The following is a 19,697-nucleotide window of genomic DNA, read 5'->3' as shown; positions in this document are numbered from 1 at the left end:
AAGAGAAAAAAGTCAAAGATGATTATCTATCTAATAAAGTGATCAAAACACAATCACTATTTTGACACATACACAGACTCATAAAAAGAAAAGGAGTACTTGTGGCACCTTAGAGACTAACCAATTTATTTGAGCATAAGCTTTCGTGAGCTACAGCTCACTTCATCGGATCCATACTGTGGAAAGTGTAGAAGATCTTTTTATACACACAAAGCATGAAAAAATACCTCCCCCCACCCCACTCTCCTGCTGGTAATAGCTTATCTAAAGTGATCACTCTCCTTACAATGTGTATGATAATCAAGTTGGGCCACATTGTAAGGAGAGTGGGGTGGGGGGAGGTATTACCAGCAGGAGAGTGGGGTGGGGGGAGGTATTTTTTCATGATTTGTGTGTATAAAAAGATCTTCTACAGCTCACTTCATCGGATGCATACTGTGGAAAGTGTAGCTCACGAAAGCTTATGCTCAGATTAATTGGTTAGTTTCTAAGGTGCCACAAGTACTCCTTTTCTTTTTGCGAATACAGACTAACACGGCTGTTACTCTGAAACAGATTCATAAAGTGTTACATGATATTTCAGTTGGCAGGCAAACACTTACGACTCTAAAATCTTCACCAGTGTTTTTGTCTTACAGATAAAGGAGACAGAGCAGTTAATTGTCCATTTCAACTGATTATTTTAAGAACTAAGTGTTGTCAGATGTTGGCGGGACTTTCCATTTCCCCCCTGGGCCGGCCAAAGACACTCCCTCCGAGACCTCTCTTCATACACGGATACAAAGAAGTTACCTATTGTCCCTCTGATGTAGTTAGTTACCACCCCTTTAGCTGATAAGTGGGTTCAATCAAAACATCTCTATCCATCATACTGACATCCTGACCTTATCTTTAAGGGTTGGGGGTGGGGGGGGGGAGAATCAGTGTGTCCTCCTATCATCTTTGGAGTGTGTGTTTGTAACATACTTGGTATCTGGGTGTTCTGGTATCACCCTCTGGAATGTGCTTGCCTGAGTGCCACATACGTCTTAGGAATGGGTCTATTTTTGCTGTATCAGCCCTGTTTTTGCCAGTTGCTGTGAGCTTGCAGGCAGGCAGGCTCTGACTTCTGCTCACTGCCTGACTTTTGCTAGCTTTGCTTTATATTACAGGGCCTGACTACTACTCTAGTTCAGGTCTCAGGCCTCATAACAGGACTCTTGCACCAGGCCCCATTTCTCAGGCTCCCTCTACTACACTAAGAATATAATCATGAAGGAAAAATATCAAGGTACTGTACCACTTATAAATTTAGATTTTAAGCTTAGTGTAGCCTGTAGTTCTCATGATACATTTTCAAGCATACATGATTGTTTCTACTGCCTGTGGAGGTCAAAGACTTTTCTGAGGGAGATTTAATAGCGGAAAGACATTTTTAATAGCTCTTCATTCCTTTCAACATTTGCAATATGCATATTGAAATTCTCTGTACTTCATTGACTAAAACACATTTTAACATTCCTCTCTGATAGCATTTGTATAGCAGTGCGAACTTAATAGAATTCAAGTACTGCATTTTTTTTTTGTTTTTAATATATCTAGGAGAGCTACAACCCAGCATGACTCAGTTGAAATGAGCTGCGTTGCACTTTTGAATATATAATGTCTTGATTTAACTATTTTTTCTATAATGGCCTGCTGTTAAGTGATAAAACAATTACATTTTTAGCAATATTACAAATGGGTTGCTTTGAAAAATCTCCATCCTAGGGTACATTATCCAGTTTTAATAAAATTCCCTGTTCCCCATGAAAAAAATTACACTAGCTGAAGCTAGAAGGTACTCAGGTGGAGCTACTTGAGTATATATGAAACTATTCATTCTTTTCATTGCATTTTGCAGAACTTGTATTGCTGGGTTCACATCAAATTAGAAGAATCAAATGTTCCATTCACAGTGCTGAGCTCCATCTCCTGAAGTTTAATGTGCATATTTTGTTTTCCCACATAGATGAGGGATGATGGCACTTTTTAAGTAATAGCACAGGAACAGAAAGTTTCAGATAACAGTGAATATCCACTTCTTAGATTAAAGCTCATCTTTGGCACTTATGAGCCTTTCTGTGATCTACAGTGATTTCTCCTAAGGTATTCTCAAAGCAAGCCTGCATTGAATGCCAGTTTAGAGGGTGCAGAAATCCTATTCTAGATTTTCAGGCTGAAGAAATTAATCTGAATTAGCTGTAAATAAACCCAAAAGATATCAGCTCCTACCTTTCGGGAATGTATTTCTTTCACATACAATGGAAGCAGAAATTCAGATATGCCTTCAAGTCGAATTCCTTTTTTGGTGACTCTCAGATTCCCCATTCCATCCTACAAACAACAACAACACACACATATATATATATATATTTCACTTTTGGAAGTAACCACTGTGAAGAAATAAACATTCAGCTCAAAGTCTAGAAGCATTAAATGCAAAGAATACAGAAGAGGGAAGTAAGGTGAAAGGGACTCTCTGAATACACAAAAGTGCATGAGAGATCAAGTTTTTCATAGAATCATAGAATATCAAGGTTGGAAAGGACCTCAGGAGGTCATCTAGTCCAACCCCCTGCTCAAAGCAGGACCAATCCCCAATTAAATCATCCCAGCCAGGGCTTTGTCAAGCCTGACCTTAAAAATATCTAAGGAAGGAGATTCCACTACCTCCCTAGGTAACGCATTCCAGAGGGTTTCACCACCCTCCTAGTGAAAAAGTTTTTCCTAATATACAACCTAAACCTCCCCCACTGCAACTTGAGACCATTACTCCTTGTTCTGTCACCTGCTACCACTGAGAACAGTCTAGAGCCATCCTCTTTGGAACCCCCTTTCAGGTGGTTGAAAGCATCTATCAAATCCCCCCTCATTCTTCTCTTCCGCAGACTAAACAATCCCAGTTCCCTCAGCCTCTCCTCATAAGTCATGTGTTCCAGTCCCCTAATCATTTTTGTTGCCCTCTGCTGGACTTTTTCCAATTTTTCCACATCCTTCTTGAAGTGTAGGGCCCAAAACTGGACACAGTACTCCAGATGAGGCCTCACCAATGTCGAATAGAGGGAAACGATCACATCCCTCGATCTGCTGGCAATGCCCCTACCTATACATCCCAAAATGCCACTGGCCTTCTTGGAAACAAGGGCACACTGTTGACTCATATCCAGCTTCTCGTCCACTGTAACCCCTAGGTCCTTTTCTGCAGAACTGCTGCCGAGCCATTCGGTCCCTAGTCTGTAGCGGTGCATGGGATTCTTCCATCCTAAGTGCAGGACTCTGCACTTGTCCTTGTTGAACCTCATCAGATTTCTTTTGGCCCAATCCTCTAATTTGTCTAGGTCCCTCTGTATCCTATCCCTACCCTCCAGCGTATCTACCTCTCCTCCCAGTTTAGTGTCATCTACAAACTTGCTGAGGGTGCAATCCACACCATCCTCCAGATCATTTATGAAGATATTGAACAAAACCAGCCCGAGGACCGACCCTTGGGGCACTCCACTTGATACACATGTGGATAACAACTTATTCGACTTTTCAAAAGCTGCAAAAATATTTTAAAAAAATAAGTCATCCAGTAGGTTCACTAGCTTGAAGATAAACATTACTTTTACAATCACTAGTCAAAGTCTTTGCTGGGTCTGTGGTGAGCAGGAGAATGAAGGTTTTTGAAGCCTCCTGGAAATTCCAGACACACAGCAGTTTCGAGTAAAAACAAAGATGGTTACAAAGAATCTATATTTAACATTCTATCTGATATGAAAAGAGTCAATTTACACCCGAGTTGATGGCAAATCTTGCTTTCTTCTTTGTAATCCTGTAGCAAAACTAATACTATTCCACTGAGCAAAGGCTAGGTCAGGATCTGGGGAGCCCATGCAAGGGATGATCCCTGCATGCTGCCACTCACTGGAGAATTGAGGACAGCTTCACCAGCTCTAATTTTATAAGAATGCATTATCCATGCTCCACTAGCATCTTTCCAGTGGGGGAACAAGAGGCAGGAGGCTACTCCAGGCTCAGAGGATGGAGAAACAGCTACGGAGCAGCATTGCCACTGTACAGTGGTTTGTGCAAAAGCAGCATTCACTAAAACATATCTCAGGAACTGGGGTTGTGAAATATTAGCTGGGATAAACATTGGCCTGAAAGTTCTGAGCATGAGTGCTTTATTTTCCCCTTTATTTTCTTTTACACTAAAGATTGGAGTACAATTAAAGAATGGCAGAAGAATAAAAAAGTTGTTTAAACACAATTTTGTTTATGATAATACAATTGAAAGAGCCTGCTCCTGCTTAGTTATGGCAAAATTCCCAGTGGTTTCATTGGGAATAGAACTGGGCTGAAAGTAATAATTAGTCTCTAATATGGAGACAGGAAGCTTCAAAAGATGGCTGCTGAATCAGCGTACTCTGCATGTTTTCCATCAGGCTTTTTAGCACACATTTTGAAATATACACACACAGTACCTATTTGAATAAAAGAAAAAAAATATTGTCATAAATATGTAATTATACAAGAAAGCCCAGATCCTGTGTCCACTTCTGAGGACCTACTAGGACCACAGAAACAAAAAAAACATGCATGGCACAAGTGTCCCCAACTGCTCACAACATGATAGTAAGAAAGGTGCCCCAGGCTTGGCAGGTGCCAATACTCTGCAGGGCTCCCCACAGCAGGACACAGAATGAGTATATAGAATGTTGGGGCATAATCAGTGAGGCAACACACAACAGCAATCCAGCTAAGCTAAAAATCCCATGTGAGCACATCAACCACTTCCCATATACCAGATAGCAGTGGCTGCAGGCATGCTACACAGCAGCTTCTGTAGACTGAGCCTGAGGGTTTTGCTCCTCAAGCCCAAGACTTAATACCCAGATTCCACTTGAATATGAACCCTTACTGTACATTTTGCATGAATGCTCCCAGAGCCACTCATGAATCACACAGATAAAGGAACCAGCAAAATACCCCTAGTTCTCAGCCTTGTACCCTAGGAATATGCCATCTTGCGCTGCTCAAGACCCTTTCTTTAGCAATGCAAGTTTATTAATTGGTTCACCATTTCATTAATGGAAAGTGGATATACACCACCCTTTGTAACCTGAGCAGATTTACCAAGCACTTCAGTCAAACTCACTGGTAAGGATAAACACTAGAATAAATTTATTGATTAAAAAGATAGATTTTAAGTGATTACAAGTGATAGGCAAAAAGAGCGGTTATGAAAATAAAATAAGCACACAGTCTAAATTCTCAGCCCTGTAAGACTGGGCAACATCTAGATTAAGCAGTTTTTCTCACCCCACTGGATATTGCAGGTTGATTACAGTCTTTCATAGGTAAGCTTTTTTCTCTTGCCCAGGGACCAGTCTCTTCAGCTCCAGTGTTCTCGTTGCCTTCAGCATTGGTGGGGGAGAAGAGAAAGGATGAAGGATGGGTCCACTGTGTTCTGTTTTATAAACTTAGTCCATGTGCTTAGAGAACATAAGTCCAGGCATGTCTGGTGGACATTGCTAAGTAACCAGGCAAGGTTGAGCACTTGCCCTGGGTATAGCCTTGTGCAAGTGAGTCATTGAATTGTAACGCCCTTGCTGGACAATGGCTGTTGATGGTTGTTCAACACCTGCCTGGGCATTGGTTATCCCCCTGGTTATTGTCTTTGGGGAGTTAGTATCTGGGTGCTTCCCAAACCCACAGCATACTTTAGTGACAGTCACACAACACAATTCTCATAACTTCATATGCATTAATGATATACATATTTAGATGAAACAGTGGGTTTCAACAGATCATAACCTTTCCTATGATACTTTACAAGGCATGCTTTGTATTCCATATTACAACTGTATATAAATGATGAACACGACGGTTACGGAGTTCTCCCCTGGGGTGTAGAGTGTCATACTCTCTTTATTGCTGGTGTAGAAACCATTTCTAAGGCAACCCTGAGCCCTGCTGTTCCACAGCTACATATTGACCTGTTGGAGCCATTCACAATCCCTTGTGCAAGATCAAGCAGCATTCAGGTTGCTTCAAATTATCCTGAAGGATTAGTGTGTTGCAGAGCTGGCCCAGGAACAGGGGAGTGTAAAGGTGACCTTTCTTGCCTGCTGATCTGAGCTGTGGTATCCTCAGCTGTGGCTGTGGGCTTTTGGGGCCTTTGTATTTTCCAGAAACAAACCACATATCTTCTTTTCTACAAGGATTCCAAAGAACACTAATTCTCCTCTTTCTCCCCCAGCTTGCTATTCAAAAATTTTTAGGGGAAAGTAAACCATGTAATCTTATCTGGGATTTAGAAGTGACTGCTACAGGCAGAAGATCATCAAATAAGAGTTATATAGAGGCAGTCAGCCAGAGAACTGCCTCTTTATTTAGGTAATTTCATTCATTATTTAATAGTTTTAACACTTGAAATTAAAAAGTAAATGACCCACTGGACTTCTGGTATGATTCCACCAAAGAGAGAAACATTGACCACAAAGCCACTGATGAGGAAATTAAAAATACCGCACAGTTGGTTCTAGTTTAACAAAAGGTCATAATTATATTATACCCGTTGTGAAAACTTATCTATCCAACATGATTCTATTTATTTGCTTCCTGGCCATCAATGGAAAGAGGGAGACTAATTACTTTCCCCATATCCACTGTGATTTGGCCCCCAACTGACACTCCTCAAAGCTTCCCTTTCCATATGAGCAAAATATGGGCTGTGAATTGGGGAGTGCTCAATCTGAGCTCAGCCAATCTCCCACACCACAGTTCCTACCCCAATACCATGGCCCTTATAACAAACAGTTACTACAATCAGAGCTGAGCAAATAACTGATTTTTCAGTTTGGTGGCCAAATTGGAAAAAAAAATATCTTCAGATCACAGTAAACATTTTAATAAATAAGAAAAAGTGCAAATCCTACATACAAGAGCAGGGGAACTCAACGGTAGGTATTGTACCTGAAACTAACTTAACTCTAGTTGATTAAATTTAAGATTTATGTTGTTCCTTTAACAGACATACAAGCCAAATGCCTAAATTGAATTCATAACACAAACATTCAGGAATAAGAATTCAGTTAACATCCACAGACAAAATTTACTAAGAGCAGGTCTACACTACAGGGCTAAGTTGACCTAAGTTACGCAACGTAGTAACGTAGCTGGAGTCGCCGTACCTTAGGTCGACTTATTGCGGTGTCTACACCGCTCTGGGTCGACAGGAGAAACTCTCCCATCGACTTACCTTATGCTTCTCATTTCAGTGGAGTATTGGAGTCAATGGGAGAGCAATTGGCACAGCACACCGATCCCTCGGTAAGTGGAGACAAGCCCTGGGAGAATGATCGCATATAGACTATATCAGATATTCTCTATTATCTCTCGTTCATGGCCAGCTTTCCTAATCTTTATACTTAGAGCCTGGCTTGCACTAGGCGATGCAGAACAAAATATTAATTTTTCCCCAGTATTTCATTGCTCAAGACCTTTGTCTTGTACCAACTTCCACCCTATGCCCATGCTTCTACTGAATGTCAGGATAAATTTTAGCATTGCATATTGCCTTCTATGACCCATTTATATATTGAAGAATGTCACACATCTACAAACTCAGGCTATGAACTGTGCTCCCCACCCAAAGAAACCTAGTAAAATGTTAATGGAGAAATTAACATTAAAGCAAGGTCCTGCATTAAAAGTTGTACAAAATGGTATTATGGGGTTCAACATCCATTGCACATCTGAAGTTGCATGCTCTAATACTGAAGCCTTATAATCTTGAACTTTAAAGACTATAGAAATATGAAGTGCTGTATGCATCATTTCATACCTTGGTAGTGCTTCATGTTACTTTTTACATCTGCTTTCCTTTTTTGCTTTTAAAGACATAAGGAGTTTTGTTTTACTATACCACAGTAATGCTAAAACATTTTAGCAGTTTGCCCTTGACTCAGGTGTGTTCTTAGCCCAAGAGGGCTAACGCGCTTAAGGTCTCTCTGAACATTAATAGTTCAAGCATTTGTTTTAAACTACAATTGCTATAGGGCAAAAAGAAAAAAAACCCAGAAATTATTCTAATATGCATAGAAAACAAAAAGGCCCACAAAGATGTGAAGAAAAAAAATGAGATTCAGTACAGAATGAATAAAGGAAATCCAAGAAAAGAATGGATCTCTCAAATTTATTTGCACCCTTGTGCAATAAGGGCTGTAAGTTATTTTGTTTGAGCTATTCCTCTTCTCTCCCTCGCCAGATAATTGGCCCATATTATTTGAAACTTTCCAGGCTATAATATTAGCTGCTTGTAGGATTCAGTTTTATCCTAATGTAATACATTATCTTTATGGTAAACGGGAGTTTTACCAACCACACACCAGGCATAGTACTGCTAGTACATTTCTTGATTGAACCCAAAGGTTCATAACGTTAGCATCACTATGTAATAATAATACTTGAACAAAGTATTATTGTTTGGTACTTAATGCATACCAACAGTATGCTTTGGAACCACTACAAGGCATGCATCATCTGCTTGATACCTCCAGATGCCTTGTCTGGAGTCTAATGTATGTAATGAATCATCTTAGACTGAATTGAATGTGATTCCTATTTTCTTGTCAAGCTGTGGTACTTGACAAATTCAATTCCATTACTTGTTGACAGTTAAGGCCTTTCTCTCTCATTTTAAAATTCACTAACTGTGTTGTTAAATAGATCTACTGCAAGATTCTGTAATTAAATGCTTTCTCTATGTGCTACTGGAGACCAAACCTGAGGAGGGCTCCTGAATGTGGGAGGCAGAATATACACAAGTGCTAGACCTAGACTATGGAAATCAGTATCCAAAGAGAGAAGAATTAACACAGGCCTCATATTCCTGGGTGTAAGACAGACCTGGGATTCCTCCAGTAAGAATGTTTTTTCTCTCTTTTTCCTCTATAGGCTAGAATAGCTGCTAAATTTTGTCCATGTGTGATCTTTTACAGAAGTGAGAGAGAACCACTTATTTTCCCCCATAAGCAGTGGGAAGTGGGTGCAGGCAGAAGCCTCTCTCTTTCACTTGGCAGAATCAGAGGGAGAAAGAAGGTGGATCCAGAGCCAGCATGGGTGTTGGGGGAACCCAGGGTCCTGGGAGCCTGGAGAAGCCAGGTGGGGCTGGGGGGACCACAGTATTGAAGGAAATCAGGAGAAGACGGTGGGATTAGAGTATAAGGGCTTGTTTGAGGAAAGGGCTGCTAGTGCCCAGTGCCATATATTGGTGTCTAGGAGTAGCAATTGCAGGAAAATCCTTCCCAGTCCCTGTAACCCTGCTGTATGCATAAGAATCCAGCTGGCCTGTAGAAGTATGTGAGGGAAGAGGCAAATACTCGAGTGTTATGCCTAATGCATGCCCTGGACTAGCATTGAGAAAGGAGGAGGATAGTATTGTAATTTCTCATTTTAAATACTTAAAGAACTCTCAGACAATATGCTGGGGGGAGAGGGGAAATGGAAAATAAGTAATTATTACATATTTACTGTTGTCTGATTTTACCTGTGAAAACTTTGGTCTGGGATCAGAGGCCTGTCTACTGCATGGCATATAAAGATAGTTTATTTCCAGGGTTACTGTTGAAAGTGAACTCTTGGATTATTTTGTTCCCATTCATGCTCTGTGGTATGTTATTTTCGTTTTATCAAAACTTTAAATTCAAAAGCTTCAGCCATTTCAATGGTATAAAGTGGCATAAAATTAATCTTTTCTCTTGAAATTTGAAATAATATATTTCATATATGGTAAGAGTATACAGTGTGATTTCAAATCACTGCTTCAGTTTTGGAAGTCAATATGAGATCTGTTATTACACCCTTTATGATTTATGGAGGTCATAATAGTTCAACAGTGCAAGCAGTTGATCAGACAATTGTTGATTTCAAGGAGATTACCACTTCTAGCAGAAAGGATTTACATAATCAGCCCCCTTGATTATAAATTTGAGACTTTTCATTTTAAAATAAAATCCATTTCTGGACAAATGATCACCTCAAGCTTCTGGGTTTTTTGCACTTCAGGCAGCTTGCATCAGAAGCTGGGCTTTGAGACAATCTTTTGGTGTTGGCTGGTGTCTACTTCTATTGGCTGCCTCAACCCTGGTAAATTCTGGCAGCAGCCAGGCCCTCTGGTGAGGTTATCAACCTGACCCTGGGCAGTCCTGCCCCCTCAGTCTGCACCACACAGTTAAGAAAACCAGACGCACTTGGTCTCGGATTGAAATATGTGGCGAGAGCAACATCAGGAAGATAAAATGAAGATTTTGGGTCCCATTGTTTCTGAACAGAGTGTGAGCCGAGGGGAAGGTGGGGAGATGAGGGTAAAGTGAAAGCCAGTATGAAATATCCACTCTAATGAAGATATTTTGTGGAAGCTGTAGAGAAAAGATTAGGACTCAGCCAATTTATACTCCTGTTTCTCAAAGATAAGATTTGGGAGGGTGGATTAGAACACCTCAATCTGGAGCGCAGAATGGGCACGAAGCAGCCAGCCAGCCATGAGTAAGATACAATGGAGATGAAAGTGTGTAAATCATTGCTAGAAGCAGCCCATTTGGGAAGAGAGGCAGGATATCCAATGGGAAAGAAGCTGGTGGTTCTACATCCATTTTAAAAAAAATAGGTTGTGTGTGTATGAATACCTTTGCCCTATCCTGGGTACAGTCGGAGCAAGGCTGATATGTCATTTACCCAGTACTGGTAGGAGCTGAAATAAATACTCCTTTAGATTAAATGGTAGGGATGTGTAGTTTTCAATCTCCACCCACCTGGTCTCAGGGAAGCTTCATGTAAGCCATGGTGTTTATTATTACAGTCATAAAAACGTAGATGGTTAGTTGGTACTATCTAGCAAAATTATTCATTATGTGGAAATTGATAGGAATCAGTCTGAAAAATGCAAATAAATAACTTTGAGAGACCACTAGAATAAATCCCCTTTGTGCAATGTAAAACATTTTAAAAGGCACTAAAACACATCGACTCTAAAGTTGACTAGTTCTGTAATCAGTAAAATGTATGGTCTGGTGCACCACTGTCTTTACAGGAGTCCTCCTGAGATTTCATTATTTACCTTGTCAGAGTAAGGACATGAAGCCTTTCATTAATCTAATTTACTAGCATAATATGAAGCTATTATTTTTATGTTAACTGATGTAAAAAAATCTTCTGATGTACTTCTGTAGAAAGTAAGTGACCTGTGAGATTAAAAATTTGGTCTGTCAGAGCTGGCTCTTGAAGAAAATAAGGTTTCAAATAAAATGAGGTTTGTGTAAATTAAACTCTGAAGTTGTCAAGGATTAAAGGTGCTTGACATTGGATTTTGAAATATATCCAAGGCTACATTTATACACAGACAGTTTAGCCATTAGTCCAAACAAGTCTTAATGCCACTCACGGAAAAGGAGGAATACAACTCACTTCCCAAGGACATAATTTTCTAGTACTTGTCTTCAGAATTTTAGATTAGGTGCCATTTCTATCTGCATCACCCCAAAGACCAACACAATATATTGAATCAAGGTTTGATTCAATGTCCAAAAGAAATACTAAGTCACTGACTGCAGCAATATTGATTGATTTATACTCCCTGGTATCCCACTTTCATGCTCTCCAATTCCACTAGGTGGGTTTTATCAAAAAACGTAGCAACACAGTAGTGTGAGTGAAACAAATCAGCATGTTTGGCAGGCATGGAAATCGATTACCAATTTTTCTTGCTTGGCAGAATTACTTCTCTCCATTCACACTCTTCACTGTATTGGGAGCATGAAGCCTCAGTCCCATAATCTTTTGTTCTGTGGGACAGTTAAATTCACTCCAACACATACAAACAAAAGAAAGGTAAGGTAATATCTTTTACTGGACCAATGTCTGTTGGTGAAAGAGACAAACTTTTGAGCTTCACAAAGCTCTTCTTCAGGTCTGGGAAAGGTAATCAGAGTATCACTGCTAACTACAAAGTGGAACAGATTATATTTAGCTGTGACACACAGATTAGCTTTCCCAGACCTGAAGAAGAGCTCTGTGTAGGTTGAAATAATGTCTCTTTCACCAACAGAAGTTGGTCCAATGAAAGCTTTACCTCACCCACTTTGCCTCATATCCCGGGACCAACATGGATACAAAAGCACTGCAAAAAAAATGTAGGATAATCTTTAAAAATATTATAGTTTCCCCCTTCTGTCTATACCATCTAAAAAAAAAAAAAAACTATTAGAGGCCCTCTTTTTCCATTCTCTGATGTTGATGCCAGCTCCATCCGGCACTTCAACACCCAGAGCCCAAAGAGACCTGTTTTTTCTTACTGTTAACACCAGTGTCAGTAATATTCTGACGTTGTTGGCTTAGTGATTTTTCTACACCGCATCTCAGCTCTACACCGGAAATTCAAAAAAGAAAGAATATTAAACCTCAGAAATAGGGAAACAAAACATTTATTATATGCTGCCACTGAGATTATCTTGCAATAATTTTGCTGCATTTGAATGACTATGTCAAGGTGAATAAAGTCCTAAGTTACAATTTTATTGAAAGCTGTTGGGAAGGAAAGGAAGTCTAATTTACTGGAGCCTATGAAATGGGTTTGAGATGCTTTGAAGACAGACATTTTTCTCTATTATGACAAATGTTTCTGCTCTTGAAAATGAAACAAAGTGAATAATCAGTCCATGGAGTCAATCAAGCTTTTAATACCAACATTCAGGAATTTTTAAAGTCTTGGGCTGTAAGTAAGTGGGCACAGATATGTCCTTAAAAGAACTGTTAAATGGGTTTAGTGTATATGATTTAATATTTAAAATGAATCTTAAAGATTAAAAACAAGGAAGGTGGTCTTTCTAAAGGCAAAAAACTGATTTACCGATATTTCATTTTTTGTCACTGTATTGGCAATTCCTTCAAGCAACAAAAACTTTTATAACTCCAGGTTAATATTCTTTACTTTTGTTAGATAAGCCATTTTATACACACCATTACACAAAGCAAACATGAGTGAGCTATGACTCGTGCTTTCCAAGTCAGGAGGTTATTTAAAAATGCTTTGCTAAATGTAGGGAGGCTTAAGCATTGCTAATGGAGTTAAAAGGAGACAGTAAAACCGAGCAGTCTGCCTTAATTGATCCTGTATTGTACTTTACGTACAATGGATGGAAAATGTTTTTTAAAACATTAAGGAAATGACCAAGCGAACCTACCATGGATTCTGTCTAAATATCTGATAAACAGAAGTGCAGAAGACCAATGGTGACAAAACAGATATACCAGTCATTTAGTTCCTTTTAAAACAGACTATACAAAGTTAATTGGTCCAACATTTGGCTTGCATGGAAAAAAGTTAGCAAAACTCAGCTTTTATAAGATGGTTTTAACGTTTATCCTAAAAATAAAATACAAACAAAAGTTGTTTGGCACATATGAGTGCTTAAATTGCAGCATGGGAGGTTTAGGTTGGACATTGGGAAAAAATCCCATTAGGGTGGTTAAGCAATGGAATAAATTGCCTAGGGAGGTTGTGAAAACTCCCTCATTGAAGATTTTTAAGAGCAGGTTAGACAAACACCTGTCAGGGATGGTTTAGATAATACTCAGTCCTGCCATGAGTACAGGGGACTGGCCTAGATGACCTCTCGAGATCCCTTCCAGTCCTATGATTCTATGAAATCACTAACAAGATTTATTTATACAATGCAGAGTTCCCCCCCCCCCATGAAGTGCATTTGCCTTATTCTGTTATATTGAGATACTTATACTGCATCTTCACTATGTTATTGTGTAGTGTAAGACCTCTTTTTACTAAGTGGTCAGATCCTTAATTGGTATACATCAGCATTGCTTCACTGGCAGCAGTTTGATAGGCATCAACTGAGAATCTCACAACTTTTTTTTTTTCAGATTCTATACACTATCCCCACTTCTCGAAGATACAGAAACTAGGAAAAGTGCAACTACATAAGCATGAAACAGTTTTTAAAACATTATTCAATCCTGTTGAAAATTTAATTGCACTCTTTTAGTCTTACTGTTTATTTTAGCTAAGCTGTCGATTTATTTTTTTAAAAAAGAACAAAACATCTATAGACTAGCAAAAATAAATACTGAAACTGATTTCTGTTGCCTAAACACATTAGCACAGTAAGCAACATTCAAAATTCTTTCACCTTTTTACCATTAGCTATTGCTATTACTAGTTGTATTCCCAGTGGAATTATTCTCATAATAAATTACCTAATTAAAAAGTAATCAAATCAATTTTAGGGGCACAAGCTATATGTGCATAAAAGTAACGCAATTAAAGTCTTCTTAGAACAGATGCAGAGCCATCTTCAGTATTTCTGGGAGAATCTACAAAACAATTTCTGTTGTACTACCCATAAACATTGGGATCATTATCACACAGCTAGGCTGACATCTGGCCTAATCATTCTGAAGACCAGTAATGAAATGATTGTTTGGGGTTGGGGACACCCTGTAATTAACTTTTGCACTTTTTGTGTAAAATTACTGAGGGTTTTTGTCCATCTGTGGGGATCTTCAGATCCTTTTCAGTTTCATGGTGCAAAACTGGAACCCATCTGTTTGTGTCTTTGAACTCTAGCGATCAGCTTACATCAGTTTTCCATTTTCAGGTCTGAAGTTATGGGGGGGGGGAAGAGGTCTAAAACACACACTAAAGCTGGTTGAAAAATGAATTTTCTTTGCCATGGAACAGAAATACCTCTTGGGAAGGGGAGGTAGTGTATCATGGGAGCCCCAGGCCATTGTGTATCATAGAGGATGTAGTTTGGCCAGACAACCCAGCCCATAAAAGAGAATAGGGACATGAGGGAACCAAACACAGTTTTCACAGGACACCACGGTGGTATTTTCAAATTGAAATATTCCTGTTTTCAGCCATATGTTTTATGACAAAAAACAAAACAAATTTTCTGCACAAAACAGACAAAAAATTTAACTTAAAACCCAATTTAAAAAAAAAACAAAAACAATAACAAAACAACCCCCCCCCCCAGTTTCAATAGTAATTTTTCAACTAACTCTCTACTATATATTTCAGTCATACTTTGCCTTATGTTTTATATCCCTCAAATTAAGGAGTGGACATCACAGAACTGAAAGACTAGCCTTCGGCAGAAGAATTAAAATTATTCACTTTTCTGAGATACCAAGGACTGAACAGGCATGGAGAAGAACTACCCCAACTGGAACCATTCTTAAGAACTGAACTCACACTTTCAAATTAAAGCGTATCTTAATTACGTGCACATAAAAGACCGAGTCACACAAGGCCCAATTCAGCTACCCTTACTCACACTGGGTAGTAAGTCACTCCATAATTAGTCCCATTGTTTGTCTTTAGACTACTGGTATAGTTGGATAGTACTTACTGTAGTTAAGGTTGACAATATCAAGTCTGTAGGGATTTCCAAAATTTATAAAGAAAAAGGTTGCTCAAAGAAAAAATAATGTAGTTGATTAGAAGCATTGATAAAAAACATTTCAGCTTCCTAAATAATATTAATGGAATTGGCCTTTTAATATATTTAGGTGGTTACCTGAAGGACTTACATTGGTTACAGTGGAATATTAAGGATTATCAATTAACTTAAATACATATTAAATTGATTACCCTGTGCGAAGTAAAATTCTGAATTTGTCAACTTTTTCCTTAACTTTTAAATGATTATTAAAAATAATCATTTTCCATTGTGACATTATTAAGATTAAGTGTTTGTTACTATCTGAGATACCATAGTGATTTCTTTTTCCATAAAGAAATACTACATGGAATATTAACATCTTAAAGATGCTAATTATACTTCTATTTCTATGATGCCTCCCACAGTCTACATAAATGTTCATGGGTGCCTTTGTAGATGGATAATGGTATCATGTATTGGTGTACAGTGGCCAATCTCTTGGTTTTGAATAAAGTATTATGAAAATTTTACAAGAGGACTAGTAACAGTATGCAGAAGATGGTATTTTCTGCAAGTTCATATTTGATTTGAATACAATTATGAACTTCTCTACCCCCTCACCCCCACCATACACACACACACACACACACACAACGGGGAATTTTGTTAACTGAATGTTATGTATATTGCATAGCCAGATTTCTAATTAGTGGTTCCATGTTTGTTCCTCTTTTTCAAAATAATTTTTTAAAAAACTGTAATGGAGTGAAATTCACCCAAGCAAAGAGGGCTCATGCAAGGCCCTCTTCTTCTTCACTGGAAATTTTTAAATTAAGATTGGAGTTTTTCCCCTAAAATGTATATTCTAGTGCAAACAGAAATTATTTCAGGGGAGTTCTATGGCCTGTTTTATAGAGGAGATCAAACTAGATTATTACAGTGATCCCTTCTGGTCTTGAATGAATGAAACTTTGCTAATTAAGTTCTGCAGCATGGCTATGTGGAAGTTAGTAGTGGCCCTAAAGAAAGTCCTCCACAGCTCCCCAGAGCAATAAAGGAGATCCCATACATAGTCCAAATGTGTGTAAATGGAGCAAGTGTTATTGGAGCTGAGCTCACATGGATGCAATGGCCCAAAGCTCCATTGGGGCTCCAGATGGGGCTGCCTATCTGCTCACAAGTTGTAGAGATTAATTCTGGTCCCACTCATCACTGAAGAGGACTTCATATAAAACCAAATTACACTAGCTTTGTGAAGGTAGTCTTTAAAAGAAATGAGTTAAATGGTACAGTAAAAAAAAAAAAAATCAAAGCTAGGCAAAGAGGAAGTGAAGAGGTTAGGATTCACATCCTTTACCCTTATTGTATATGCTGAATACAACATATTTCAAGTTAACAATGCTTTACTTTGGATTACTTAGCTCTGCATTATCTTATGTAGGGACTATTTATTTCCTTATATTAATACCATAAATAAATTTACCAAAAAAGAAAAACAGAATGCCGGCAGTCTAGCTTTGCACATAAAAGTTTATAAAAAAATCAAAACTTGATATTTTCCCATATGACTTTTCCCCAGTCTTGAAACAGATAAGATAAAATGAGAATGTTGTCAATGAAGGAAGATTTTTAAAGGCGACATTGACAAGTTCTACAGAATCATTTTCCACCTTGTTCCTTTTACTGCAATAAGCACTGGAGTTTGTCCTACCCTGTCCTTGAATATGAATATATCATATTTATTTATGATGTCAACTTCAACATGTATTGCACATTTTATTGATGAGCAAAACGTATGTATACTTTGTTCGTTTACAAACCACAAAGATGTTTTGCTATAATTGTGTCATGAATAGGATACAATTTATGTCTTTCTACCAGCAGTGAAACAGTGGCAACATTTTTATTCGATTGAAAGCGTTCAAAGTTTCTATTCCTAGCTTTAATGACTCTATTATTTGAGTGTATAGCAATAAAATGGATTATATTAGGGTGCTTAGAATGAGCCTCATTTATTGTTGCAGTACACAGAGTAAAGAGCATGGAGGCTATCTGTGTGAGACTCTGCAGCTGGGCTAAGTATACTAGAACATCCCACATTTGCAGGTTCACTCTTTGATCCATTTGCTCATTTGAACCCTTTCCACACATTCCCAGAAGACCAAGTGGGTGGGTTAAAGGACAGAGGGAAGAGTATAAAGGAAAGAGGAGAAAAGAAGGGGCATAAGGAACAAGAAGATAAGAATGGGTGAGAGTAGATAATGATGGAGAGAGATTGGATGGAGAGAAGAGCTGGAGAGAAAAATATTGAAGGTATAATTTGAAAAACAAACATCTTAATTGCATTAATCTACATCTTCTTGACATGACAGAGAGTAGCAGAGTATGTGGAAAGCAACTAGGGATTGTGAGCAAGAGTAGAAAAAGGGGAAGACAGTACAGAGAAAAAGTGAGCAGATCCATGAGTGAATGTGTCAGAGCCAGGATCCAAAACAGACATGCTGAAAGGAGGGGAGAGGAGTACCTCTTTTTGGAAGAGACCTGGAATTTGTTTTCAGCTAGCCAGGATTCCAAAACTGCAAATACCACCACCAACTCAAAAGTAGTAAGACAAAACACACATTATTGAAATAACTTCTTAGTGAAAGGAGAGCTAATCACCCCAGAGCAGCAGCAGCATTCTTTAGTATCAGACTGTTTCCTTAGGTGAGGTCCTTATAAGTGGGTGCAACATTTTCCCCCTTGAGATGATTCCTCTGGAGCCAAGCTTTTGTTTGCACTTATTCTGCGAGGGAAAAAATCAAGGGGTGAGGGAACCGAGATTACAAGGCCCCTCTGAAAAGTCAGTACTGCTTGTTGTGATGAGAAAACAGAAGATATAAATAGAACATAAGGACAGACAACCCAGGAGGAACACAGTAGAAAGAGAAAGAAAGACAGACAGACTCGGAGAGGTTTTTTGGGGGGGGAAGGGAGGAAGCACATGCTTGCTGGGCTAGCAGATACAGGATAGAAAACACTACAAGGGTTGGTAAAAGGGGAAGTACAGGGGACACAGATAGGTAAATAGGATTCTCCTACCTTCAAGCCCCCTTTACCAGAACCTGTCCTGTTTTATACTTAGAAAATGGACAGAGTGATGGAGAAGGAGAAGAGAAGATAATGAGGTTGCTTGGCTGATGAAAAGTGAGGGGAAAAAAGCCAGACAATCCTTTTTCTCTGCACCCTGACAAAAATCTCCAGAACACACCACCCCCGAACATTCTCTCCTTCCCTACCCCACCTTTCACACACACATTAAATCCATTCTCTGTACCGTCACCCTGATTAGAATCTCATTTTAGCACTTTGAAAAGTATTTATAATCAGAATTCAATACAATAGTACAGCAAATAAGAATTCAGATAACTTCAGGGCAGTAAAATAATCCTTAATAAAAAAGTTTATGCTATGCTAGTCCAGTTTTGTTATCTGCAACATGTGGTCTCAAGTTAATTTTGCTCCATCAAGATATATTTTAAAATAGAACTAAGGATTTATTGTACATGTAAGATGGAATCTATTGAAACTCAAGCTGAATATTCAGTATTGAACGATTTCATTAGAAAATAAATATAAAAAGTTAGAATAAAAATTCATTTCACTAACATTCCTGCTTTCAGGAATATATTTCAAGTCTTAGACATACCTTGGGGAAAAAAAACCACCACATTTTCGAAGTTATGTGTATTGCGTCAGCAGAAACAAGAGATTCTTAACAGCTGGCTCTGTGTGTGTGTGTGTGAGTGTGAGAGAGAAATACTTATGCATTTCTTTTTCATTTGCAAGTACTGTGAAATTGCCACAAAATTTATCACTATGTACATTCCACATTACAAGTGTCCGTCGCACTACCATTAGGGATTATGTAAAAGATGCTCTGTTGACACCAGATGGTGCTACTATGTACTGCTAGTCATCAATTACTGTGAAAGATCTGCTTTGGCAAGCCAGTTGGGTCTTGGATGGATTTTAATTTTACTGTGTTGGGAACAGAGGATTAGTAATCAACAAAGATTCCAAAAATTGGCAAGACTAATGTGGAAAGAGGGGAAAAAAAAACACACAAAAACCAAGAGTAAGGTGCTCCAAAGCTATACCATCATGTATTTAAGAAAAACAAAATACCCTTCAAACATACATCATAAATAGGGGTCTGAGTCGAAGCCCTTTCAAGTCAATGGGAGT

The 19,697-nt window shown here is 38.6% G+C and overlaps 1 protein-coding gene across 5 annotated transcripts in view; it reads right to left on the bottom strand.

Moving 5' to 3' along the window:
- The window catches only part of SGCZ (sarcoglycan zeta), a 793,251-nt gene that overhangs the window by 199,678 nt on the left and 573,876 nt on the right, over positions 1-19,697 (bottom strand). For all 5 annotated transcript variants that reach the window (XR_006290777.1, XM_043546174.1, XM_043546176.1 and 2 more), the window contains one exon: positions 2,254-2,355. Coding sequence is in view for 4 of the 5 variants with exons in the window: in XM_043546174.1 (XP_043402109.1) it covers positions 2,254-2,355 (102 nt within the window). In the remaining variant the exon portion in view is untranslated. The remainder of the gene's footprint in view (positions 1-2,253; positions 2,356-19,697) is intronic.

Source organism: Chelonia mydas, chromosome 4 (genome assembly GCF_015237465.2).
Source record: "Chelonia mydas isolate rCheMyd1 chromosome 4, rCheMyd1.pri.v2, whole genome shotgun sequence".
In the NCBI taxonomy this organism is placed as follows: Eukaryota; Metazoa; Chordata; order Testudines; family Cheloniidae; genus Chelonia; species Chelonia mydas.
The sequence above is the reverse complement of the archived record's forward strand: the minus strand, read 5'-3'. Positions and strand labels throughout refer to the sequence as shown.